The sequence below is a fragment of the Orbicella faveolata genome, unplaced genomic scaffold (genome assembly GCF_042242905.1).
Source record: "Orbicella faveolata isolate gen_17 unplaced genomic scaffold, um_ofav_v1 contig_24, whole genome shotgun sequence".
Lineage (NCBI taxonomy): Eukaryota > Metazoa > Cnidaria > Anthozoa > Scleractinia > Merulinidae > Orbicella > Orbicella faveolata.
This window is the reverse complement of record NW_028301552.1, coordinates 4807592-4832500: the sequence shown is the minus strand read 5'-3', so window position 1 is coordinate 4832500 and position 24909 is coordinate 4807592. Positions and strand designations below refer to the sequence as shown.

Below are 24909 nucleotides of genomic sequence, written 5' to 3'. Positions count from 1 at the left end.
ATTCTTTGTTGTGACTCTTATTTAAAACCCCAGAAGCTGTGAACAAGACAGCTTGTAGGAAGTTGAGCTTTCTGTGTTAGCAAATGACAACCTTAACTTAAATGACAAAACTGGTAAACCATACATGTACAATTGCCCCTACTGTATTCTACATGTATACTTACAACCTGCAAAGCACTCACTTTCTTTCCTGCAATGGTTTGGGGCACAACAAACATAAATGAATTAAGAGAGGTTGAGGAGTCGAGGAGGCAGAGTAAAGAAAACTTTGGGATGCCGCAAAGCTCTTAGAATGAGCTTGACGGCTATTAATGCAGTGTTCGACACTAACTTTCTTGCTAATTTGCCCTTTGGGCAACTAGTTCTGTTTTTGTTGGTTCCCCGTGTGTCTTTTTAGTTGCCTACCTGGTAGACTTTTGTTGCCCATTAGCACTCACGAGAAAATTTCAACTTGCAGAAATGCTCAGCTTTTTTATAAACTTACCTTCTTGTTTTGGTGTTGCAACAGTGATTCATTGGGTGATTAATCAGTCATAGAGCACAACCCTCACAAGATTTTAAACATCCATGAACTGTGCCCACACATTTTGATGAGACTCCACTTTTCTAACAAATAGACCCAGTGAAGCACTTTTACTGGTCAAATACAATGAACCAACTGTCATGAATGAAAACATAATTCATGCCCAGAAGCACATCATTATCATTAATATTATTGTTATTATTTTTGTTGTCATCGTTGTTGTTTTTATTGCTATTTTTATTTATTATTATTGTTATTATTAATAATTGTCTTTTTAACTATATATTGAGGAATGGCAAAAAGATGGCTCAGCCTGTACCTGTAGTGGCTATTTTATATTTGTAATCATAGATTAATAAAACTGCTTCTCTTCCTCACCAGAGATCAGTCGGGGAGTAGCTTACAATCCTGACAACAGTGCCCCATTTCTTTTTGAGTCACAACAGTAAAACGTATAGCCAAAATGTTGCCGTACCGTACAATTTGTGTGAAAAGACTTTGACACAAAAGTTATTTCCAAATACTGTTGCAAAATGCATCTTTGAAAATTCAATGAGGTTATCAAGCATTTTATAGTATTTTAAGAACTAGGGATTAATGCTTTTTATGGTTCGCACGATCACTAATTGACTAGCCACTTTTATTTAACAAGCTTTGGGGCAAGCTTCTCACAAAATTTGGGTTCATGGCTTGTTTTGGAAATGAGAGTCAATTGTAGAAACTTTCAGTGAATGTTAGAGTTGAGTTTACATGTCTTTGACCTTTAAGTTAATACTTCTGAACTTCTGCTCAAATGATTTCCCCAAAACTTGGGCATGGTTTGTATTAAGTCAGAATAAGCTGGTTCCAGAAATTGAGTAAAAGTATGCCAGCAAAATTTTTTACTGGTAGTGTTGTTGTCCAAAAAATGAGGTCCAGTCAAACACCAGTAAGAATAAAAATATTTTCCCCAGTAAATGGAATTAAGTAACATTATCACCGAGTGAAACACAAAATATTTCCCAAAATTTCTTAGCCAACACTTCAAAGCCCCAAAATTTATGTTGCAAACTTTGACATGGGGTAGTGTGCCCACAATAACTGCAGAACCACCTTAAGTAATGATGAAATGGAATCAATAGAATAACCATGATAAGAATGGTGTTATCCTTTTGATACAATATTAATAACAAACAGTGGGGCTTGACTTTCCAAAATTACAGAAAAACTCAAATTGCATCTAGGGCCACCAGATCACAGTTTTCAAGCAACATACATTTAAATAGAAAGGAATTGTTAGCCAAATTAACTTTAACTAAAAATAACAGGCACTTTTTAAAAATAAAGTGGTTTGCTATTAAACAGTTAAAAAACAGTTCCTTTATATTGCTATATGTAGAAACAAAAAAAATGAAAAGGGTTTGTCAAACACAACTCGATACACCACCACCACCCACATAAGTTATGATACTCTCCCATGTAGATGTGGAAGGAAAACACCTTGTTTTCACTCTAAGAGGAACTGGAGTTTGCAAGCCCTGACAGCAAGCCCTGACAGTTGTTCAGATTGGTTTCTTTGGAGTTAATGACAATAAATTGATTAACACCAAATTAATTAAGAGAGCTCTCGACAACCAAATTGATGGCATTTTGTTGGGTTCTTCATTAGGCCGTTGTTGTTGTTTTTTTTTATCATGACAGAACTCAAAAATGATATTGTTCGTAAAATGCTTGACAGTGGCCTTATAAATGAGTAGTTTTATGGACGTTATTTTGAAGATATGCTGTTGATGGACAAACCAAATAAATCTGACATGTTTTACAGTCAACAAATTTGAAGATGGCTTGATCCATTTCCTGGACATTTCTCTGAAAAGAACATCCATTGACATTTGTAGGAATCACACAAACACTGGACAGAATGTCTTGTTTTCTAGTCAAGTACGTTGACTTGCCAAAATTACTTGGGTTAGGCCTTGTTGCACCAGGCTTCTCGTATATGTGAAATAGACTCTCTCATTCAGAAACAAAGAACAATGATGAAAACGTTCTGTTAGGGAATGGCTTTCCTAAATCTGTGGCTTCTAATCTTGTGAGGTGTTTCAGACACAGAGCTCAGAACCTAGAACATCTTATCCCAATAATAACAAGACTATGAGTTTTAAGGATTTTAAATTCTAATGTGGGGTTTAGGACTGGCACTAGTTTTGGTAGGCTAATGATGTAATTTTGAAAGCAGATGGGAGCTCCTCTGGGGGCCTGTCCAGGAATCCCCATCAATGTCCCAGACCAAAAATGGCATGTGCTTTTAACTATTACTTCATCTCATGCAGGAAGGAAGTGATGTCTGAACAGTTTTCATTGAAGTGCCTTGAAACCAGAACCAGAGTATTAACAATATTACGAACAACGGAACAAAGAAAGTACAGGATGCAAAACAGAGCACAGTGATGCAAACCCAAATGCAAGTTAATTTTGAAACCAAATTGAAAATTGCTATGTAGAGTGAGATGGGTAACTGCAATCACAACTGGTGGTTTGCTATTTGCGTGAAAAATTAGCAGACATTAAGTTGAAGGAAGTGAGTTTATAGAGAAGTCCATTTGCATCATATTAATCAAAAACTGGTTTTCTTAGTTAGGTATAGAAATACAGTATGTTAATAAGTAGTTTCTTAGAAATCGATTTTGAAATAAAAACTAGCGCTAAAAAGTCACGACGTTTCGACCTCTACGAGGTCATTTTCAAGTGAGTAAATTTTCTACAATAGCATATAGCCATAAATATGTTAAAAACAACTTATAATAGATAAAAATGTGGCGAACGCTAAAATGTGATAAAATATGTGAAAAAGTGTTAAAAATATACAATGGAAAAATAAAATAATCTTAGCAAGAATTGCTCTAAACAAATAATTGGGCGCGAATTGAATCGCACTGTTTGTTTAGCATTGGTTTCAGTTCTATGATAAAAAAAACATTTCAAAAATAAGGTAGCCAAATTTGTTCTGACACTTTCTTAAGATTCGAAAACTCTGTGCGATGTCTTCTGGCTCCATATCGTGCTGCTCTCTGAGGTGGTTTCCGATTGCCGATTCTTTGTGTTCTTCAATTCGTTGGTGTAGGTGTCGGCACGTGTAACCGACATAGCCTGCATCACACAGGCCACACTGAAATGAATACACCACGCATTGTTGACTAACAAGAGGCTGCTTGTCTTCCCTGACCTTAATTTCATCCTTGATCTTTCTACTTGTGTAAACTGGGTTAATATCTGCGTTGATCTTGCGACTGAGGTCAGCCAGCTGTTTACGTACTACGTTTGCAGATTTCTGGTCCTTGTAGGGCAACACGATTCTGACTGGGGCTTCTCTTTTATCAGCCACTCGAGTATGTGAATCCTCGGACACTTTTGATTCAATAAATCTGCGAATGATTGACTGCACAAGGTCGTCAAGATAGCACAGTCGGGAAAAGATCTCTTTAAGGCGTTCACATTCCTCGTGAAAAAACTTCCACTTTCAAAATACAGTATGAATTTTTATAATTTGAATTATAATAATATTACTGTTGTACTTTAGATTGTAATTCCAATGCTCTTTTTAAAAACTGATTTCAGTTTCATTAGGTAGTTTGGTGCTTTGGGTCCAAAACAGCAGCCTGAAAACGGTCCTTGTAAGTTGACAAGCTCTTGAATAGCCAGGAAGTTTCAAGAAATGGGCCCTGAAGAGGCAAAGGGCCGACTTAAGACACAACTTAAAGCGAGTTTCAATTAGTCCAGCAAATTTATTTCACTTTCCGTAGGAGGAAGGTAAATTCCTAAAGATAAACATGAAACGAATTACTACAAATAACTAACTGAAGACGGCAGAAAACTAAGAGGAAAACACAAACAGACGATAAACTAAACGGCTTACCAAAATGCTGGCAACGGGGTTCAGGGAACCAAGAAGATACAAGTGTACTGGACGATAAACTAGCACTAAACGAACATGAAAGGATAACACAAATATATACGCAACGAAATTTACATACGACGCGAGAAAAAAAGCATGCAGAATGTGAAAAAATACGTTAACATACGGAACAAAAAAGGACACAAAGAAAACACGAAATAGCCGTAACAGGCCCCTTCACAGAAAGTTTCAGTTTTCCACAATATTGTTGTGTCTATTAATGAAGTAAATCCATCTCCATATTTTTAATAGCCTGGCCAAACCATACCTGGAGGCGTTAGATGATATGATCGATGAGGAGGAGGGGGAGTTAGAAGAAGACAAAGAAGAAGAAGAAGGACAAGAGGATCAAGAAGAACAAGACAATGATGATGAACACCTCTACAGAAAGTTAATAGAGGATGAGTTTAGTGACAGTGATAAAATCAGTATTTATTTCGTAGATTTTTTAAATTTTTATCAGGATTTCTTTAACAGATGTATTAATAAGTAATAATTAAGTAAATAGAGGATGAGTCTGAAATTGTTTTGATTGTTCTACATTTACAACAGCCTATTCAAATTAGCCCAAGCTCAAAGGCTGAAGAAAATATGTCATTACTTTTTTTTTTACTAAATGAACCACAAATCACTGTGTTGCCTGTGACTAGTTTGTTGGATCTAGATTTAAGGGACAAAAGAGTGACAGAACTTTTCATCTTTGTAATAAGAACCCAGCCACAGTCGTGCCTGACTAACTGTGTCCACCTTCCTTGGTTTAAATAAGCTAATCAAAATGCATGAATGGTGAAAATATCAAGCATCATGTAACCTGTTGATCAGTCGACAACTCCACCTTTCACATTTCTTTTCATAATTTGGATTTGCCAGATTTGAATGGAAGCCATAGGAAAGTTGTTGAAAACATGTCAAAAATTGATGAAAAAAAATTAGTTTGGTGGTCTGTGTTAGAAGTGCACCACTGTAAATGCAATGATAAGTATTATATTAGTATGTCCAAAAGGCATTTATCTGTCAAAAATAGAATTTCTCAAACTAATTCTAACTTTGGTTATTTTGCCTTTGTAACAATACAAATCTCAAGATTATAGTGGTTTTACAACACAGGCTAAAAACATGCCCTAAAATATAATTTTCGAAAATGTTTGGATAAAGCAACGGTTTGTATCATACGTGAGCATTGCAGATAATTCAAGCCAATTAATTCAAGGTCACAAGTCAGATTGTTTTGGTTCGTGTGTAGAAAGATCTATAAGATTCCAGTTGATAGTGATAATGGTAATTATGCCTGCTCATGAAAACACCAGTTCTATAAATTCCAGTCGAGCCATAAATAAATAAAAAAAGATTTGTAATCTTCTTTGTCATAACTCAATTATGTTATTGAACTAGTATGAGGTCCGTGTTGGTAAAACATTGGTCGAGTTCTTCGCCTTGCAATGTTACGGCGAGATCCATAGACTTGTTAAAGAAAGAAATACCCATATCAGTATCCGACTAAAGTTTCATTCCATGTTCAATGCTAAATTCCTGAGGGGTGTGCCTACAAACGAGGACTAACAATAGAGCTATAAATCAATGAACATAATAAATCCCTCTAAGATTCTCTAACCGAAACAAGTGATAGGTTGAGGTATCACTGAATTCCTAATTTTCAACCTTCTGCTTTCATTTCATCGTCTCTCCCGGTCAATAACACGTACCCGTTGTAGCTAGTTCCAGCCGATCCCAGGAATGCAAATCTCATTAGCAGTCAGTGCTCTCTCTGATAACCATAACGAGTACTTTTAAGGGTATCAAGTCTTATATCGGAGGTTCGGTGATATTTCTTTCTAAAAACAAAAACTGAAATAGTGTTCAACATAACCTTGCTCAGCACGTTTGCGAAAATCTATTGGTTCCTTTCAGAGGTTTCTTTAAGAGCACTCGGCTAACCTCCAGGTACGATTTCCGTACAGCGCCATACATTAATTATGTATGCAACTATCTCAAACTATCACATTATACTCAAACAGCAATCGTGAAAAGAACGAGTCAGTCAAAAAATTGCATGCATGATTAATGTAGGGGTGGTGCGAAAATCTTGCCAACCTCCCTGTCAAAATAAGAGAGCCCCTCTGCCAGTTTTATCCACATAGTATAATTTCCACTGACAGAATCGCTATGATTACGATGACGACCACAAAGCGCTTTGTGGTGTATTGAATAGGCGACAAAGCGCTTTGCGGTGTTTTGAATAGGCCACAAAGCGCTTTGTGGTGTGAAAAATTGGAAAAACCAAATTATTTCAGAAAATAGCTGTGAGATATTTGCGAGTCAACGAGCCATCCAGTTTTCAGTGTTAAATCCCAAAATAAAACACCACATAGCGCTTTGTGGTGTTTTGAATAGGCCACAAAGCGCTCTGTGGTGTTTTCAATAGGCCACAAAGCGCTCTGTGGTGTTTTCAATAGGCCACAAAGTGCTCTGTGGTTTTTTGACTACTACTGCTGTTTTGTAAAGCAAAGCGAACTAGGAACAGTTAGAAAGCACTCCGGCCATAAAAATCTACTCGACAAGAAAATTTCTGTAATAAATGTTCGATGCTACAGGAGACGGCTTACCCAAAAAGGTTCAGTCAGCCTCAACAAACTTATACTGAGAAGAGGGCTTTCGCGAACCGGATTTCGTGTGAGTGACAAGATTGGGAATAGAGAAATATTGCGCAGATTGAGTGGTAGTTTTACAGCACCGAAACTAAAATTGGTTACACTGCTTCTCAGAAATTGTTTTGCCTCTGAAATATCATTAAACAATCTGAATAATTTGAGGATAATCAAAGCGCGGAGTTTACTATTGGCTGGCCGGGAACACGCGGTTCGCAAACCGGAGAGCAACCACTGTTTAAATCTTCGATCGAACTTTCATGTTGAAAATTTGAAACTGAAAATACACTAAGCGGTCAATTTCCGATAGAAATCTTGTGAGGTAAATGCCATTCTTGCAAATAGTCGCTGCATATTTACGTTCAGAGTCACTCTGGTTCAGAGTAAAGACATACAAAGTCAAATACTGCTTCCGAACGCTACCCCCTCCAAAAATCAATTTTGCTCAAAGACCGAACTGCAACGGAGTTTAGTTACCAGTCTTATGCTGCGTGTTATTAGATAGAACGCATGATATGATTGGCTCCGTATATCACATTACGTCAGAGGACATGTCTGCTACATAGGACATAACTGCAACGGTACATCCGGACACGTTTTTACAACCTCGTTCCCAGGCTCTCTCTTAGTCAGTGTTTACATCGGTGGGGAGGCAGGGGGTGGAAACGTAAACGCAACACCGAAAGTATACTGAATACTTCAACTATTCTGACACAACCTGATCAAAAACATTATTTTTATACAAAGAGGCAAGCACTTAAAAAACCCCAAACAACTCAATGCAAGATCTTTTCTTCTTGGTTGTAGCCTTGAAGACGTTACGCGTGACTTCAAGTATCGCGTGACAACATTTTTAGACCCACCACTTCTCCATCATGGCGTCGACTAGGACTGAGGGAAGCGCATTCAAACTGGATGTCAACATTACGAAATCAGATGATTCTTCGCCAGTGTTCTTTAAAATTGATGGCGAGAGGTTTAAGGAGACCCAGACGCTGAAACTTCAAGTAGACACCACATACAGAATCTCGTTTGAATTTCGTCCTTCGAAGGAAGTAAGGTAAGAAAGCAAGGTGTCCTTGCTTCATTTCAGTCGAGCAGTACATAATTCTACGCTCAGCAAGCAAAATTCAAAATCAATTTTAAATAAAGTGAATTCCGCGCGAATCGTCCTTAAAAAGTGTCTTTATCTGGGCCTCAGTTGAAAATTTCTTATTCCTGGACGTTTACTTTCATTTCAATTCCGAACATCAATTAAGCTTATATTTTCTTACAATTACACGTGAAAAACATTTGCATTAATTTGCTTTCGGCTCATTTTGATTTAAAGACAATGATCACATACCACTATTAGGGTACAAAGGAGGCACTTTTGCTATGGTAACATTGCGTTAATAAGAACAAAAGATTCTAATAAAAGCTCTATAGCCATTTGTTTTTGACAGCAAGACCAGGTGAGGGGTCTGCAGGGAAATTGTGACCACTCAGGTCTAGAAATTAGAGCTCATTCAAATGCTTGTTATGAGAGTGGATAGGGAAAATAAAGTGTTTTGGTCCGAAGTAGAGACTAAGTATGGATTTAGGGAATGAGGTGGGACACCCTTAGCAAACGGAGTATGAGCAACCCTCTTCCCAGATGAGCAAATTATTGGCAAGGGCTACCTGGGATTAACCTGGCTTCAATGGACAGGCATCCCTTTGAGGGGGAGTTAGCTTGTGTCGCAAACATTTCGCCTCTTCATCGATTTCATGCTCTGGCCCTAATTTTCTCACGGCCAGCAGGGTAGGAACTTGTATAGGAATGCCTGCTAGGCAGGCTAACTGGTAAGTAACCATTTGCTTTAAAATCCTAGTTGTTTCACATGTGTAGTCACCATCCCTGCTTTGGGGAGCAAGGATGGTGCAGCGGAGAGAGCTCTTGCCTACCACCAATATGGCCAAGGTTTGATTCCACCCCAGTTAGAGTGCCTTTCATTCAAGGACCCACGTGAAAACCAGCTAAGGCTGAGGTGGCTAAGAATCCTTTCTAAATTTGTAATTTATTTTAAAGAAACCAGAGTTAAGCACTGGTTAATGCTGGTGCACTGAGCTACTGCAGCTCCATAAAGGCCTTACATTTACAGCATGTAACCCCTCGGGAAGGCGGGAGGGGGAGACCCCCAGATGAAAAGGTCGGGGATGCTTGTCGTTTCCCTTAGGGGTATACATGTAAATCAATTTTCTGGTCTCACTTAGGGTGTTGATGATGAAACGCCACTATTTTAGCACCTGAAAGTATCTTTTAGGGTGCATTCAAAGAAATAATAATAAAAGAAATGCTCTTGACTAGTATTTCCTTTTTAAGTTTGCTTTCTGCCAGTCTCTTGAATCCAGTCCATTAGCGCAGGCTCCTTTCATAAACAGCAGCTGGTAATAGAGTCTATTCTATTTTAAGTGGTATCTTTTACGAGTCAAATAAAGCTTGAGCCATGCCCATGGTCTCCTTTAGGGGTTTAATTCAAAATTTCCAATGAACATCCCCGACCTTTTCATATGGGAGTACCCCAGGATGTAACCTTGGCTAGCTTAATGTTTGGGGGTAATAGTTTATCTCCCTTTCTTTTATTGTTACAGTGAAATCTCTATTGCTGGAGGAAATGTTGAGCATGAACTTAAGAGGAGTGATGAAAGGTCATCACATTATGAGTGCAATTGGTCAACAAGTGGAATGAGCGAGTCCAAAAAGAAAGATCGACTTTACTTGGTGATATTTGTCAAGTTTCAGGATGGCAAAGAACTCAATGCTAGAGTACAATGCAAGATGTATTCCCTGAAGGACAAGAACCATGTCATGTGGGGATCATGCTTGAAGAGCCTGCAAATTGATTGCCGAGTTAGAGATGGGCAAAGCCATGTTGATATCCAACAAGTTTTATTCAAGTAGACTTGGAATGGATGCTGTCAGTCTATTAGGTTTACCCATTTGCTTTGCATAAAATTGCAAAGATTTTATTGGACAAGTTGAAATACAGAATTTCTATAGACAGTTGCGCCAAGGTGCTTAGCTGCAACCCGTCAAATGCACCCAGAGACAGTGGGTTTCTCACTTGAAAGAGCACTTAGCAATCTTGGCAGTCAACAGTCATGCATTAGACTTCTTATAATTTACATTAGCCACCATTATTCCAGTGATAGAATGTTGAGTGTTTCGAAAAAGTGAGATGTACACTAAATATTGGAGAAAATTTTAAGATGAGAAACTTTAAGTTTAATATATATGGTTTGAATATTTTTTCTGAAAAATTATATATAACAAATGCAAACAAGACGGGTGAATGTTAAATGTTAGGCAATATTCTTCACATTGTAGTGACTCAGTGCCCTATTTTAAACACTGAAAACCAAAGCACTATATTGTAGATTTGTATTGATGTAGAAAGTATCTTTTATGCACTCAGAATGTGCCTACCTCTGTCAGTGGTAGAGTTATTTGATACAGATTTTAATAAAAAATAATCCCTATATACCAATTCTTGGTTCCTCTCTTTGCTGCAATGTACATTAGTCATGTAGTTATCAATGTGTATGTTTGTCAGATTTGGCTAACATATGGCTAGTATTTAACATATGGCTAGTATTCATTTATAACTGTTCATGGGTGGGGAGAGGTGATGTGACAGAAGGGTCTTGCATAAAACGCAGCATAGCCAGAGCTTTAACCTAGATCTCTCAGTCGAGATTCAACACATCATCTGAGATGTAAGAGGAAGTCATTACTCCTTGTAGTTTTTGTTGGCATCCTACAGGTAGTTGTCTTAATCCAGACCCTATTTATATATTTTAAAGAACTATGCTGTCCAATTGTGTGGAGGCGCAGTGGCCTCATGGTTAGTACACACAACTCTGGAATGACCGGTCCGGGTTCGAGCCCTGGCCAGGGACATTGTGTTGTGTTCTTGGGCAAGACATTTTACTCTCACAGTGCCTCTCTCCACCCAGGTGTATAAATGGGTACCGGCAAATTTAATGCTGGGGGGGCTACCGGTAACCCTGCGATGGACTAGCATCCCATCCAGTGGGGAGTAGAAATACTCCTAGTCGCTTCATGCTAAGGAAACCAGGATAAGCTCTGGCCTGGTGGCCACTTGGCTTGCATGCAGACTTTACCATGCTGTCCAATTTGGAAATGACTGGGTGAAAAAAAAAAAAAAGAAAAAAAATCAGAGGACGGCCAAAATTGGTTGACGCCATATAGGAAGTCCACATTTTTAATTCAATAAACCATCCCCCAACTAATTGGGAGATAATTTATGATTGCACATGGAACTGTCCAAGTTGCTTGGAAAGTTGGATACTAAATTACCCATTGTAAATGTTAAGAATTAGTTTAGACAGTTTGCAAAATAATTACAAATAACCGTGCGCACACTTGCTTGGGATTTTGGGCTGGCGACATAACTAAGTACCAAAATACATTGTGGTTAATATGGTTTTATAAGGAAAAAAAACCTTAACCTTTTGGGGGGTGGCACAACTTTAAAAAGCTTACATGTATAATTATAGAGTGACTTTTGACTGACCCTCCCTGTTTGACATGGAACAGAATGAGTGGATCATAAGGATATTGACTCACTAGTCAAGGTAGTCACTAGACATACAGGATTGCAAAAACACAATTCAACTCTGCCTAGTGTTTTATTCTCTATACTATTTTCAATACATATACATTCTTGCTTTTAGTATTTATTTTAGTTAAACTTAAGTTAAAAAAATATGAGAGTCAGTGACAGAAGCAAAAGCAGTGTGCTGCAACTCTACACCAAGTTTGCAAAAAAGCAACCTTTTTCAACTTCAACTCAGGAAGTTGCAAGTCAAGTAACTTAAGTGCAGTCAAGCCTGCAGTAAGGAGATACCATTGAAACCATGTCCACTCATGGGAGGTTAAATGGTGGCAGAGACCACCACGAAGAGTCCATTTTTGGGAATTAAGTGTCCACACATAAAGTGTCCATCAATGGAAGTATCCATCACTGAAGGTTTGACTACAATGTACATGTTCATGTATAAATTAAGTACATGTTGCATACACAAAGCAATATTTTTGTACAAGTTAAACCTATTGCAAGTGATTATAATTTTATGACAAAATTAATGAATGTGTAGTCTGACTCCTTCCAAAGAATGTACATTTCCATTAAATAGAGTACAAACACTTTTTAAGATATAGGTACTGTCTATGAATCAGATGTAATAAGCTCTACCCTACAAAAAAACATGAAAAAAAGTGTGTACTCCGATTCCTTCCAAAGGATATGTACCTTTCTAAATACAAACACTTTTTGAGATCATAATAAATACTGTCTGTGAATTCTACCCTACTGGAAACTCTTAAATGTAAGTATGATGTAAATATTTACACAGATTCTTTCTGACTCTGTTGTCAGATAAAACGAAATCTTAAGCCATATGTGTCAGTATACATGTATCTAATAGCTTGCTCCAGACATTCATTGTGGTGGGCAGCATAAAATATGTTGACAGAAAAAGGTGAAAAAGGGAACAAAATCTGCAACAAGCACTGTACTACTGTTGTAAATAAAAATGTCAGAGCTTTATTCATTTGGTAGCCCCATGCACTGTTGACACTGTTTTCATTTAATCTACTATATGCATGAGTTTATCTTAGTATTCTATGTACACTGCACAATCTCTTGAAAACTCATTGACACTCAAACAGCTTTTGTTATAATAATTATTTTTAAGTGCATACACTCAGTAGGTCCTAAATAGGTTGTTCTCTAAACAAGGTTTTCAGGAGCTTTCCCCCAAAACTCTTGACAAAATTTGGTAACCTTTTAATTAAAAAGTACTTTTATTTGTTTTCATAAGACATGTGGACAACTGAACCTGGTCATTGAAATACTGAGAAATCACATCATATCATCTAATTCATGGTTTGGCTGCTTTTGAAGCTAGAACCTACAAGTTGTCTGTAAGATAGCATGAAGTGACTAAGAGAACATTGCTAAGCACTGATGGAATCCTATTTCAGGTTACCTTGCAGCATTTCCCCTGGCTGACCTTTGCTAATCCATTTTATACTCCTTAGCACAATTAACAGTACTGTTTGAGTCAAGCTATCTTACCCACACAATTAAAACAAGGCACAAACCCAGGAATCTCAATCTAGCATCTAGTTCACTTATGATGAGGGCATTGTACCATCCAAAGAAATAAACTATGGGTAATGATCTTATTTGTGAACATTGCACACTACATTTGGTTACTTGCACACACCTTCTTAATAATGTACAACATCTTACCAAATATGACTAATAAGTTATTAAACAAAGTCATCAGCCTGCTAGAATTACAACCGAAAATCAAGCCAGCCATTTGCTGGAACAGCTGAAAATTGAGTCTTCATGTACCTGTACATCAGGTCTGTTCTTGAATACTGTCAATGCAAAGCGTTTTGTGTTGAGCAAGTCTAAGATGTAACTGTTGACCAGTCTCACAATGTCCATGACGGTGTGCCATTACAGGTTTCTACTTGGCTGCTCATTCAAGGGAGAGCTGACCTCTGGCTGCGGCACCTGCATCATCTCAACTTTCACGGGTTTGTATTTCACCACTGGACGAAGGTGACGTTTAAATCTACAAATCCTGCATTCTTTACTGTAGCATGCTGATAGTGATACCACCAAACCCAACACCAGGACAACTATGGCAATCAGGACTCTGAAACCAAAGGAAATGCTGATTGTGTCTCCTGGAATCTCTGTGGGACCCTGCAGTGACGGTGCAGCCGACATATTATTTTTCACTACACCATACATCCACAAGTCATTTAAAATGCCATCAAATCCTCTTACATCATGCCCAGCCCCTCCAAACAGCCACAGTTGGTTTTCATAGAAGAAAGACACAGCACTCTCTCTTGGCCCAGGAATATTTCGTGGATCAGCCTTACCTTTCTCGCTAAAGAATGGTTGACCTTCTCCCCTACTTAAACCTCCTATCCATGCCCACTGGTGGCTTGAACCATTGTACATCCAGAAGTCAGACAGGAGACCTGGTATTGCAAAGGCACTGGTGGAAAAGTTGTCAAACCCTGAGCCACCAAACATCCAGAGATTGCCATGCTGATCTACCCAGGAAGCAGCACCTTCCCTGCAACCTGGATAGTTTTTCTTGGAAGCAATTCCCATCTCACCATACTTTCCAGCACACTTTGTAACACCTGTAGTTCCACCTAGCTTTGTCCACTGAAGAGTTCCTGGTGAATAACTCCAGAAGTAGGAAGTAGCTAGTTTAGAGGATGATCCCCCGAACATGTACAAAACACCGGAAGGATGCACCCATGTTGTCGCTTTGGAACATTTACCGGGACTCACACTTTTGTTATTCTTTGGTTTGATTTCTATCCACTGTAGTTTGTCGAATGAAAACTTCCAGAAGTCATCAAGCTTCTTGTCTGATGTTGTACCACCAAACATCCACATCACCCCTTTCTTCATATCACACCAGTGGGCAGGTTGACTTCTCGGCTTTGGGGAGGCTGTGTTGTTGTGTAGAGCACTCCAGATCTTTCTTTCCATATCAAAAATGAATGTGCTTGAGGGTCCAAACACTACAGCCTTGTTTTTGTAGCTGCACGCAACACAACCAAAGCATGCAGGTGGTTTCTGATTGTTGTTAGTTTTGTTGTCATTAGGATAAAATTTCCAGAGCCTTTTTGTAATATCAAATGACCAGAGCTCATCCAACGTGGGCAGCTGTGCTGCTGATAATTTTTTTGCACCAAATCCTTTCCCACCAAACATCCAGACTGTTGCATTTGAATCACACCAGCTTGCTGCTCCATTCCGGGAACCTGGGTAGACTTGCGAGCCATCTTGTGTGGTGTGTTGGTTTTTGTGATCATTTCCTCCAATCCAGGTCCACAGTGCTAAATAGAAAATAAAGAATAAGAAATAATAAGTTATTACTCAAGAAAGAGAAAACATGTTCCATGTTTCTATTGACAAATAGATACATGAGTGGAAGATGTGAGAACAGGAAATGTTGTGGGAACATGAGCGGACAGGCAAGTGTTTCCACAACTTTTGTGAGTTCTCTCAAATTTTCATGAGTGCTTTTATCACTCAACAGAAAGTTCAGAACATCTATAGTACTTCTTTTAGAAAATATAGCATTGAAAAAAGAATCATTAACTTGTTTACTTTGATCATCAAAAAGTAAAATAATTCTCTTTGCTCATGCCATCATTACATCAACAGCTCGTGTTAGTTCTGTGTTCGTATTGAGTTATAGTCTAAACACAATTTTTACCCAGTCAGTGTGCATATTTTCTTTGGGCTATTCTCTTAAGATAAATCAATACCTATCATTGTGAAAAAAACACCTATAAGTGTGAACAGAATTAAATCTTCTGCCATAATTTGATCAGTGGGAATTTTTGCCATGTAATGCAGGTTGGATTTCCAGTTACTACAAAATGGACAACATTGGACAAATGGTCAACGGATAAAGTTCAACCATCCATTATTACCATGGAGGGGAGAAGGCAAACAGCACAATCTCCAGGTTGGGCTGGCATCTGTAATTTACTCTTATCAAGCAGACTTTATTACCAAAAGTTGTCCAAGAACCAATTTTAAAGGAAGAGGCAATTTGAAATAATAGGAACCAGTGACATTCACGAAGATGCAACTATGTTGCTGCAAAATTTAACCATGGTAACTAAGATTCTGGCTTTGTTGCAATGGTGCATAATCATCATTGTTTTGTCAAACTCTTTCCCTACAACTTTCTAATTACTGTCTTCTCATTGTCCTACATGTACGCTAATAAGTGTAAGCTACTTTGCATTGTGAGGACCCAAGAGGAATGACACGCGCAGCATGCTCGCGTGTTGCAAACACAAGCCGTGGTCAGCACTATAAAATCCCTTCCCCATTTCGAAAATTCAAATTAGAAGACACCCCTTTTCTCGTTTTGTATTTGCCAGTAATTCAAATGACTACATGGCAAAGATACAGAACAGCGGAAAGATTGCCGAAATACGGCGACAAGTACAAGTACTCTTAGAATTATGCGCACTGCATGCATAATCAATAAGGAAGAACTTATTGAAGGAATCAAAAGGGAAATATGAGCTTAGATGTACAAATAAGAAAAGAAGGAATTAAGTTTAGGACGAAACGTTGTAGAACAGTGTAATACTCACCCTGAGCTTGCTCGTCATGCATTATTGCCGGCAAACTATCAGTAGCATGGAAAATCAAAGAGGCGTGTAAAAATACGACATGAAAAATCATAAAGCTTTGCATCTTCGGTATTCTCTCGTCTGTCGTAGATTCACTTCACACGGTCCAGATGAACAACATTAACTCGTTTGTAGTCTGGTGAAATGCCACTGACTTGTAGCGTCAAAGCTAAGGCACAAAATGTGCGTACAACTCAATTCTTACTTAACAAACACACACCGCCTTGCAACACAACAACAGAGCAATGAAAAATTGATTTGGTCTTAGTCCTCTTTTACACCACCCGCGTTCGGCGGGACCCCCGCGGGTGCGCTCGATCCGTCGACTTATGCAAAAAAAAAAAAAAACAAAAAAGGTCGCAGAATAAACGACAATGGAAACAAAAATAATAATATAACTATAGCAACAAGAAGAATTGTTTGCTGATGAAGTGAAAAGCAAGAATATTATTATTTTCTCATTTCCTGGTAAAAAAGGGCTAAAATATCATGCTTCTCTCGAAAGGTAGTGGGAGTGTTAATCTTTTTGTATCATCCTGAAGAACCACATGGAAGTCTCAAGACGACTTTTTTCGCCTTAGCAGTTTTTACCTATCACTTTTAGCCAACACGGCTTTTGTAGGAGTCCTGCGTACCTCTGGTTATGCTATGAGACATGTGGGTTGACTGTGGGTCACAAGTGTTACTGCTGACATCCTTTGAGCCCGTGATTATTTTGATTTCATTTCCGATTTAGCGAAGATGTCGTCTGGAAAGCAGCTCGTTAAAGGTAAAAGTGGCCTGCGAATGATCGCTGTTTCTGAAGATGAACGTTGTCCTTTTCTTTTGGAGGAGCCTCACTGGACTGATGATAAACAGGTATAAGTTTTTCCTCATTTGTCCGTCGCAGTTTTGTGGTCTTTTCTTTTTAACGTACAGTGTTATGATCAACATTGATGTACGCAAGCAGGCATGCACTGGAATCACTGGCTGCATTCAATATCATGTGGCAAACAATTGTTTTTGTATCTTCTTTTGTAGTTTCCAAACTGTGTAAAGTGCAATCGGAAATTCGACTTCACTCATCGAAGGGTAAAACGTTTGATGTTAATCAGTTAAATTTTGCAATCGAATGTGCTTCATGAAAAGTCAAAAATAAGCTTATAATTAGCTTTAGTGAGCTTATATCAGGTTGTCCACACTTTGTTGATATTTCTTGAATGCTTGATATTGTGTGGTAGTAGAAACTACGTATAACAGTTGTTGATACAGGCCAAACTGCAAAAGGTACTAAGTAATCCTATATCACTTGTGTTGTTCTAGAAAATCTTCATTAGGTATTTTTTTTTTAACTCCCCCCAACCCTATGGTACTTCCAGTTTTGGTTCATACTTTCCTAATTAAAAATATTGGTGTAATTTAGACCCTCCCCCCCCCCCCCCCGGCTTGGGATTTCCAATAACCCTGAGAGTCCCGGCTGACAGGAGGCAGACCAGTTGGCTATTTACAAAGCGTGACTGAGGAGTTGAACTCTGGACTACCGAGAAACAAATCCTGTTAGCGGCAGGGTGAAGGCCTTGAACCTGGGACATCTGCATTACAACTCCAGCGCTCTAAACCACTGGGCCACGCTGCTTATATTGTACTGTGTAATATTTTGTGATATGATATTTTTGTATTAATGTTAAAGAGTGAAAAATGTGAACATTTGATGGCACAAGAAAATGTTTTGTATTTAGCGAGCTGGTGGAATTTCTCAAGTTTGTTTTCTCAAATCTTAAATTGTATTGCAGCACCACTGCCGACGATGTGGCAAGATATTTTGCGGCACATGCTGTGATCATAAAGTTATGTTACCGAGGCTCAGTTTTGTCGACCCTGTCAGAGTGTGCGAAGAATGTTCTCACACAGCCAAACGTGAAGAAGAGTTTTTTGAGAGACATCTGAAGACATTGATGACTGGTTAGTAATTATGACTCATTGTATGACAGGACTCAAATAACAATCAGCACCAGGCTTATGGGTGGTCTTTGGGTGGGTTAACTGTTTTCAGGGGCTCTCATAATAATATTGAAAGGCTGCAGGCAACAGCGTCCCCTAGGTTTTTGGGTCATTTTTAAAAGTGCACAAAGTGAGCTGAATTTTGGCATATGGACTTTCATTTAGTATGCATGAAAAACATTGCCCCAATTATTTTTTTTCTGGTGGGCATTTTGTTTCTGAGAAATAAGGTACATGTACGCAAACTTCAAATTTCATATTAGTGGCTTTCTTTGCAATGCTTTTCTTAAAGCCAAAACAAAAGAAGCCTTTTGTTTCTTTGAACGGTAACCACCAAAAACATGCATAGTACTTCAGTGATTACTAACAGTGATTTGCTAATGAGATAAAGAACTACCTTGCCTTGTTTTGAGTTTATTTCCCTCTAAATTAGCATTTACCAGAAGAAGAAATGTTACATTTTGGGGGGGACTTTGGGTCTGAAAAATCGTAGTCCAGTGTATACAATGTACATCACATGTAAGAATATTGTCCTAAATTTTCCTCATTATAAATCATCTACATTCTTATTCATTGGCTTGGCTGATAGATGCTCATGAAAATAAAATTAAGAAAAAGAAAATGAATTGCCTTGTTGACTTTGTCATGTTTTAAACAGGTGCTTATTTTATTGTGGATGAGTCAGAGCCTTTGAGATTCCTTTGCAAACTTGAACATCATTCTCAGAGGTAAGGGAATGAAACAAAATGAGCCTTCATAATGGGACATTTCAAACAAATTATTAATTACTACATCTGTATATATAGTTATCAGTATCAGTATTGCAACTCTGATTAGCTAGCATGGGAGATTAGTCTACAACTTAGGTGTGAGATTGACGTTTTTGACCTGTAGGCATGACACTCAAATTCCACGGGCAATGAGAGTTGGCAGGTAGCTTATATATTGTGGAGCCTAATCTAGTTTGTACTCATCAGATGAAGTTCATATAATTAACAAATTTACGTTATACATAATAATTATGTATAACGCCTTATGGGTATTGTGTTCTAGTAAATATGTATTGATCATTGGTAACATTAAGAGAAAAAAATTCAAAAATGGGCATTAGTATTATATCTTCTAAATAAGTTGACTTTGTTTTCTATTTTGATTAGAGAACTTCTGTTTGAGTGTTCTGACCATGATAAATCAGCAGTCCATGAGCCAGTGATGTTAATGAAAATTGTATCAGCGCAGCTTGTGGCAAATGAAGGTACACAAAGACTCTATGGCTAAATTGTTTCATTTAATATATACAGTTATGTCATGTACACTACAAAATGTATCTTCTTCTGTATAAAGCTGGAAAGGTTTAGCTTCAGGCAGCCCATTTCCTGTTTGAGTAGTGTGTTGACAGTTCGAGGTAGGATTTCAGCGTCACTTTTCTTGTTAGATTTGGAGGGATGAATTTCTATGTACATGTAGCATTAATCAGGGCTGTGCTCTAAAAGTATGTGGGTGCCACAGGCAACTAACTTTTACCTTTGTGTGACTGGAAAAACCTTGCTTTTTTCACATAAGCTTAAGTGCTGGGCACATAGGATTTTATGGTTGGGAAACTTTGGGCTCCTTGTTGTTTTTCTTAGACCACAGCCTTGAAATGATGGTGTTATTCAATGCTGTAAAAAATGAATTTGAATTGTTATGCCTTATTGTACCTTTTGGAACACTCCTGAACGGCACATTAGGTGAGCTTAGTTGAGTCATGTTTCTTATTTTGGTGAGATGTAGTCTCACCAAAATACCCATGGTGAGACTAAATGAGCCTGCTATGTTACTGAAACGTATCGAAAAAGGTACAATTTACCATACAAGTGACCATGATATCATGGCCATATCAGGTCAGTGACTTGATATCACAGGATATCAGGACAGTAGACATGGCCTCTTATTGGCTAATTACAGTAAATAATTAGCTTAGCGGTAATATTTGTTTTCTTTAGAGAACTCCTCTGTTAGTGGCGTCATCTTAAAGTACAAAGAACACGATGAGATGCTGGAGGTTAAACTCACTGTGGTACCTTCGCCCGAAGAACACAGAAAACAATCACTCACCTGGCTAGCTGCTATGCAGAAAGTAAGTGATCAATGTCTGAATTCTTCTTGTGCAGGCAGGTGGTGAGAAAATTCAGAACAGATCATTTGAATTAACAGCGTGAAAGTGTTACATGTGTAGGTAGTTTGCAGTTTTTGGAGTGACTCAGTCTGTGTTTGTTTCTTGTTCCAGGCTATAAAGATGCTGTTTGAGGTGGGAAACTAGACATCATGTACCGGTAGATCTGCAGGGTCAAAAATAAATTTATATGATCCACAAGTGATGAGCTGGGATTAAAAACTGATTTACCTGCTAGATCAAGTGAAGTGCTAGACAGAATCAAAATTACAGAACAATTCAGTCTGTTTTTAGATGTTATAAGTCCTTCCAAAGTACTGGTAGTTACCTGTAGGTAGCATTAGAAATGTAAGATTCACTACATAGATATGCCTTTGGTGCAGTTTTCAACAACGTTTTCTAAAAAGTGTTCACTTTGGTATGACAACAAAGTTGTGCTAGATTGACTGCTCTAGTGTAGCTGGGTCAAACCAAATCATTCCATCCAATCATAGAACAAGAAGAAATTGTAAGCTGACAGATCGGTAGGGAGAATTTCTTATAATGTTGGGAGCACATTTCCCTTTAATAATATAGTCTGATTGCATACTTTGGTTTGGTATAAGGACCATGTTTTATTGGAGTATAAAACATACAAGAGCTAGATATGTTTTATGCGAAAATACAGGCGATACTTCACACACTCTCATTGGTCGATAGGTTTGTTTAGATGAGATTATGTGAACACAATTTTGTGATGTTTTAGATTTGCACATATTTTTGAGAAATATTTTATAAAAGCAATAGACTACTTTATCCGTGTTTACATAACCTCATCTAAACACTTGGGGGATTGGGAGTCCTCAACCGCATCTCTGGTTTGCATAATTGTCTCAAATTCTCTAAACCCTCCTTGTGTTTAGATGAGGCTATGTACATGTGAACATGGAAAAAGTGCTCCACTGTTTAATTGGTTTGCATACTTTGACAGTACAATACACTGTATATCATAAAGCATGTGAAGAAGCTAAACCTGATATTATGTATTATACTGTCGTAAAACAATTCGGAAATATGAGAGCACTTGAGGAATACAAATGTATATAAGACACTTATCAGTGACTTCTGTTTTCAAAAGTTCTCTCGTGTTTTCAATTCCCAGTTTTTTTTATGGATGTGTAGAAGGCCTTGGCTTCTTGACTGGATAATTAAAAAAAGTGTATAGATGTGGCCCGCAGTTCTGGGTAGGATCTTCCTGCAAGAAATATTGGTAGAAAACTTGAGGAGAGCTTTTAATATGTAGCTAATTTACATAACGTAGCAATTTAAAGTAGAAATTCAGGTTTGAAGGTGTCACATATTTTAGTAAGGAAGAAAGTAATATATAATTAAATCACAACTTCATACTGTATACCAATAGCTTGGATTTGCCAAGATAATGACAAAGGTAGCTGGGGCAGATCTAGGGGGGTTCGGGTTGGTCAAACCCCCTAAATTGAAAAAAAAAAAAGAGACATTATAACGTGCTGACTTGGCCTTAGAATGCCGGAAACCCCATTTCTGAGGGCCTCAATTGTAAAAATTTTCTGAAGGAACCCCAGGAACCCCTACAGGGGACCTCCTTCGATAGTTCATATCTCGAATCCCCTTCTCTAAAATCCAGTATCTGCCCGAGGGTAAGAGTTAGCTGCATCCTACAAAATAAGGAAAAGCAATCGGTTTTACTCTAGTTAGCCTGTAGGAAGCCTTTTTTTCAACACGATGAGTTTTAAAGCTACAAGCTTGTGGGGTCGTGATGGATATAGGCATGTAATGTTGCATAGGTCTATCTGGCTTTTTCTGTTTGGACACAATGCATAAGCCACAAAATAGCATGGAGGTGTTTTTAAGAATTACGAAGTGACAATGAATTATCTCTTAAGTCAATGAACTTCATTTTCAGTTGGCATCCCTTCACTTTTATTTGGGTACCCGTACAGGAGACGATCCTTGACTGTCATTGTCTGTCATTGTCAGAGAAAACCAAGGAAAATCCAAACATTGAGGTAGGCCGTTTACCTTCATCTTTTCACGGTATAAAAGCTATCCGAAAAGATTAATAGCCATGACATTTGCCAAGTTAGGCGTTCGCTTTTCTTCGAGATACCGCCACATATGATTTTGGCCTCTCAAGCGTAAAAGAAATACATTGTAGCCGAACTTTCCGGCGACTTTAGGCTAGGCTAAAAGATACTTGTTACGACTTATATGTTTATTACAATTTCAGAAACTCTTATATTTTAGCGGTAATATTTGTTATTAGTTGTCTGAGATATATTAGACGTTTTTGACTTAAATACTACGGTTTTCACGAGGTGCCAAATATCGCCGCCGAATCGTTAATGAGCGTGACCCAAATTTTAGCCATTTGCAGTTTGTTGTTTCACAAAAGTGCGGCAGTTTAATTCCAGAGTAAGACTTTTTTTTTCGATAGACTTGCACCGTTATCAATATCCAGGTTAGTTAAAATTGGTATCTACGAGCAAGGTCAAGCAAGTCGGAGTACCGTAATTGGTCTCGCAACGTCCAATGAAAATCTTCAGTAAACAAGAAAGATTTCGCGCCAGAGTTTTAGCGACGAATATCACTTTCTTTCGACTCTCTGCGATTGTGATTCCAACCTTCCAATGTGACATTCATCGCTAAAAATGTGGCGGGAAATATTTCGGACAGAAGATTTTCATTCGATTTTGTGAGACCACGCTCATTAACGACTCGGCGGCGATATTTGGCACTTCGTGAAAACCGTTGTCCAAACGAAAAACGTCTAATATATCTCAGTACACTAACTAAGGGACAAATATTATCGCTAACATATAAAAGGTTCTGAAATTGTAATAAATTAATAAGTCGTGAGAAGTATCTTTAAGCCTTGCCTTAAGCTGCCGGAAAGTTCGGCTACAGTATTTCCAAACGATTGAGAGGCCAAAATGATGATGTGGTGATATCTCGAAGAAAAGCGAACGCCTACCTCGGCAAATGTCATGGTTTATTTTTACGGATACCTTTTATGCCGTGAAAAGATGAAGTTAAATTTTCCCTGACAATGACACTTAACTCTTCGCAAATTGGTGCAGGCTAAACTATAAATATATTTTATATTCTTAACATATTTTACAGTATGGTCTCATTTGTGTGGCAAACAGTCAGCATTAAATTTGCCAGTAACTGAGATCAAAAGGAAGACATACTATTTCAGATACTGATGATTACTGGAAGTATAAAGCGAAATTCATGGTTTAAGAATCCCATGTATTAGCTTATTAAGGTCGACACCAAGAAACTGGTGTTGAATCGTGTAGTTTCAGAGACGGATTAAGGGGAGGGATGAGAAGTGGATTGGGTGGCTAGCCACCCCTCCCTCGGAGAAGCAAAAAAACGAAAAAAAGAAAGAATAAGATTGTGAATATCACGACAGAAATAAAGCCAAACGCAGGTACCTCATTGTAATTTGTACTTTGTGGCATTGCTACTATTTCTAGTGTGATAGGTTTCAATTGGGTTCCAGTTCTCAAACTTAGTGGGCATGTACAATTAATTCTGCGGCCCTAAAGTACCAGCCACCTCCACCCCTCCCTGAAAAATCCTCGATCCGCCCCAAAATAAGATCCAAGTATTGTACTTAGTTACTGATTGACTAGAAATCGTTTCAGTGTAAATGTTGAATAAAGACGTTTTATGAAAAGTTTAAAACAGTGAACTGCTTGTTGGTAATGTCGTTGTAGTCGTTAACAAAGTAAATAAGGATCGAATTAAATTGATAATGTGGTGTGCCAAAAATTCGTTGACAAATGCCAAACGTTTCGGGCTTGGCCCATCGTCAATGGTCAACTGAATTCGTCTGTGAAAAGCAACGCATTTTTCAAGATCTGTGTTTCATTGATACAATGATTGAATTCTGATTGACATTTAAGCCGATTTTGTGATTGACATTTCAGTAATCAAGCCACGTGGAAAAAGCCAACTTTTGAACTCGATCAAAACAGATTTGCATTGAGTTTATACGTGAACTGTTTTCATCCGTTTGCTGACCTGGCCTGTGTTCCATTGAACATAATCTGACTGGATATCGTCAACAAAGCAAGCCGGTTTAATATTGTATAAACTCACGTTTGTAAATTCACCTTTCTCTTGTTGGTATATTACTTTTTGCAGATCACATAATTTAAGTCACAATTATACGATATAGATTGGCTTAACCCAACTGGATTATCAACTGTTGGTTTTGCTGAAAACATTTCCGATTGAGAGTTTTTGCATTGGACACCTTCCAAAGAAAAACGATATTTTTGGGAGATGTGCAAACGCTGACAGTCGTCACGCAATCTTCCTCGCCCACGTAGGGGAGGAAGATTGCGTGACGAACCCAAACGTCTGCGTAGGTAGGAGGCTGTTATATGTTAT

The 24909-nt window shown here is 38.1% G+C and overlaps 3 protein-coding genes across 3 annotated transcripts in view; 2 read left to right on the top strand and 1 right to left on the bottom strand.

Annotated features, from left to right (window-relative positions):
* LOC110056325 (CB1 cannabinoid receptor-interacting protein 1-like) overlaps nucleotides 1-10611 on the top strand; it is a 16084-nt gene extending 5473 nt beyond the window's left edge. Inside the window, exons 2-3 of the mRNA XM_089291060.1 lie at nucleotides 7910-8162; nucleotides 9716-10611. Of these exons, the coding sequence (XP_089147186.1) occupies nucleotides 7978-8162; nucleotides 9716-10025 (495 nt within the window). The 5' untranslated portion in view covers nucleotides 7910-7977 and the 3' untranslated portion in view covers nucleotides 10026-10611. The remainder of the gene's footprint in view (nucleotides 1-7909; nucleotides 8163-9715) is intronic.
* A 1146-nt stretch (nucleotides 10612-11757) lies between these two features.
* Nucleotides 11758-16702, bottom strand: LOC110056342 (uncharacterized). Its single transcript, XM_020762806.2, has 2 exons — nucleotides 16314-16702; nucleotides 11758-15032 (listed from the first exon to the last, which is right to left on the bottom strand). Exons 1-2 carry the CDS (start codon nucleotides 16414-16416, stop codon nucleotides 13621-13623), a joined length of 1515 nt encoding a protein of 504 aa, XP_020618465.2. The 5' UTR covers nucleotides 16417-16702; the 3' UTR covers nucleotides 11758-13620.
* A 356-nt stretch (nucleotides 16703-17058) lies between these two features.
* On the top strand, nucleotides 17059-24198 carry LOC110056346 (zinc finger FYVE domain-containing protein 21-like). The gene is made up of 7 exons (XM_020762811.2): nucleotides 17059-17210; nucleotides 17373-17423; nucleotides 18125-18293; nucleotides 18991-19060; nucleotides 19490-19587; nucleotides 20318-20451; nucleotides 20602-24198. The coding sequence occupies exons 1-7, from the start codon at nucleotides 17094-17096 to the stop codon at nucleotides 20632-20634; spliced, it is 672 nt and encodes a 223-aa protein (XP_020618470.2). The 5' UTR covers nucleotides 17059-17093; the 3' UTR covers nucleotides 20635-24198.
* The last annotated feature ends 711 nt before the right edge of the window (nucleotides 24199-24909 follow it).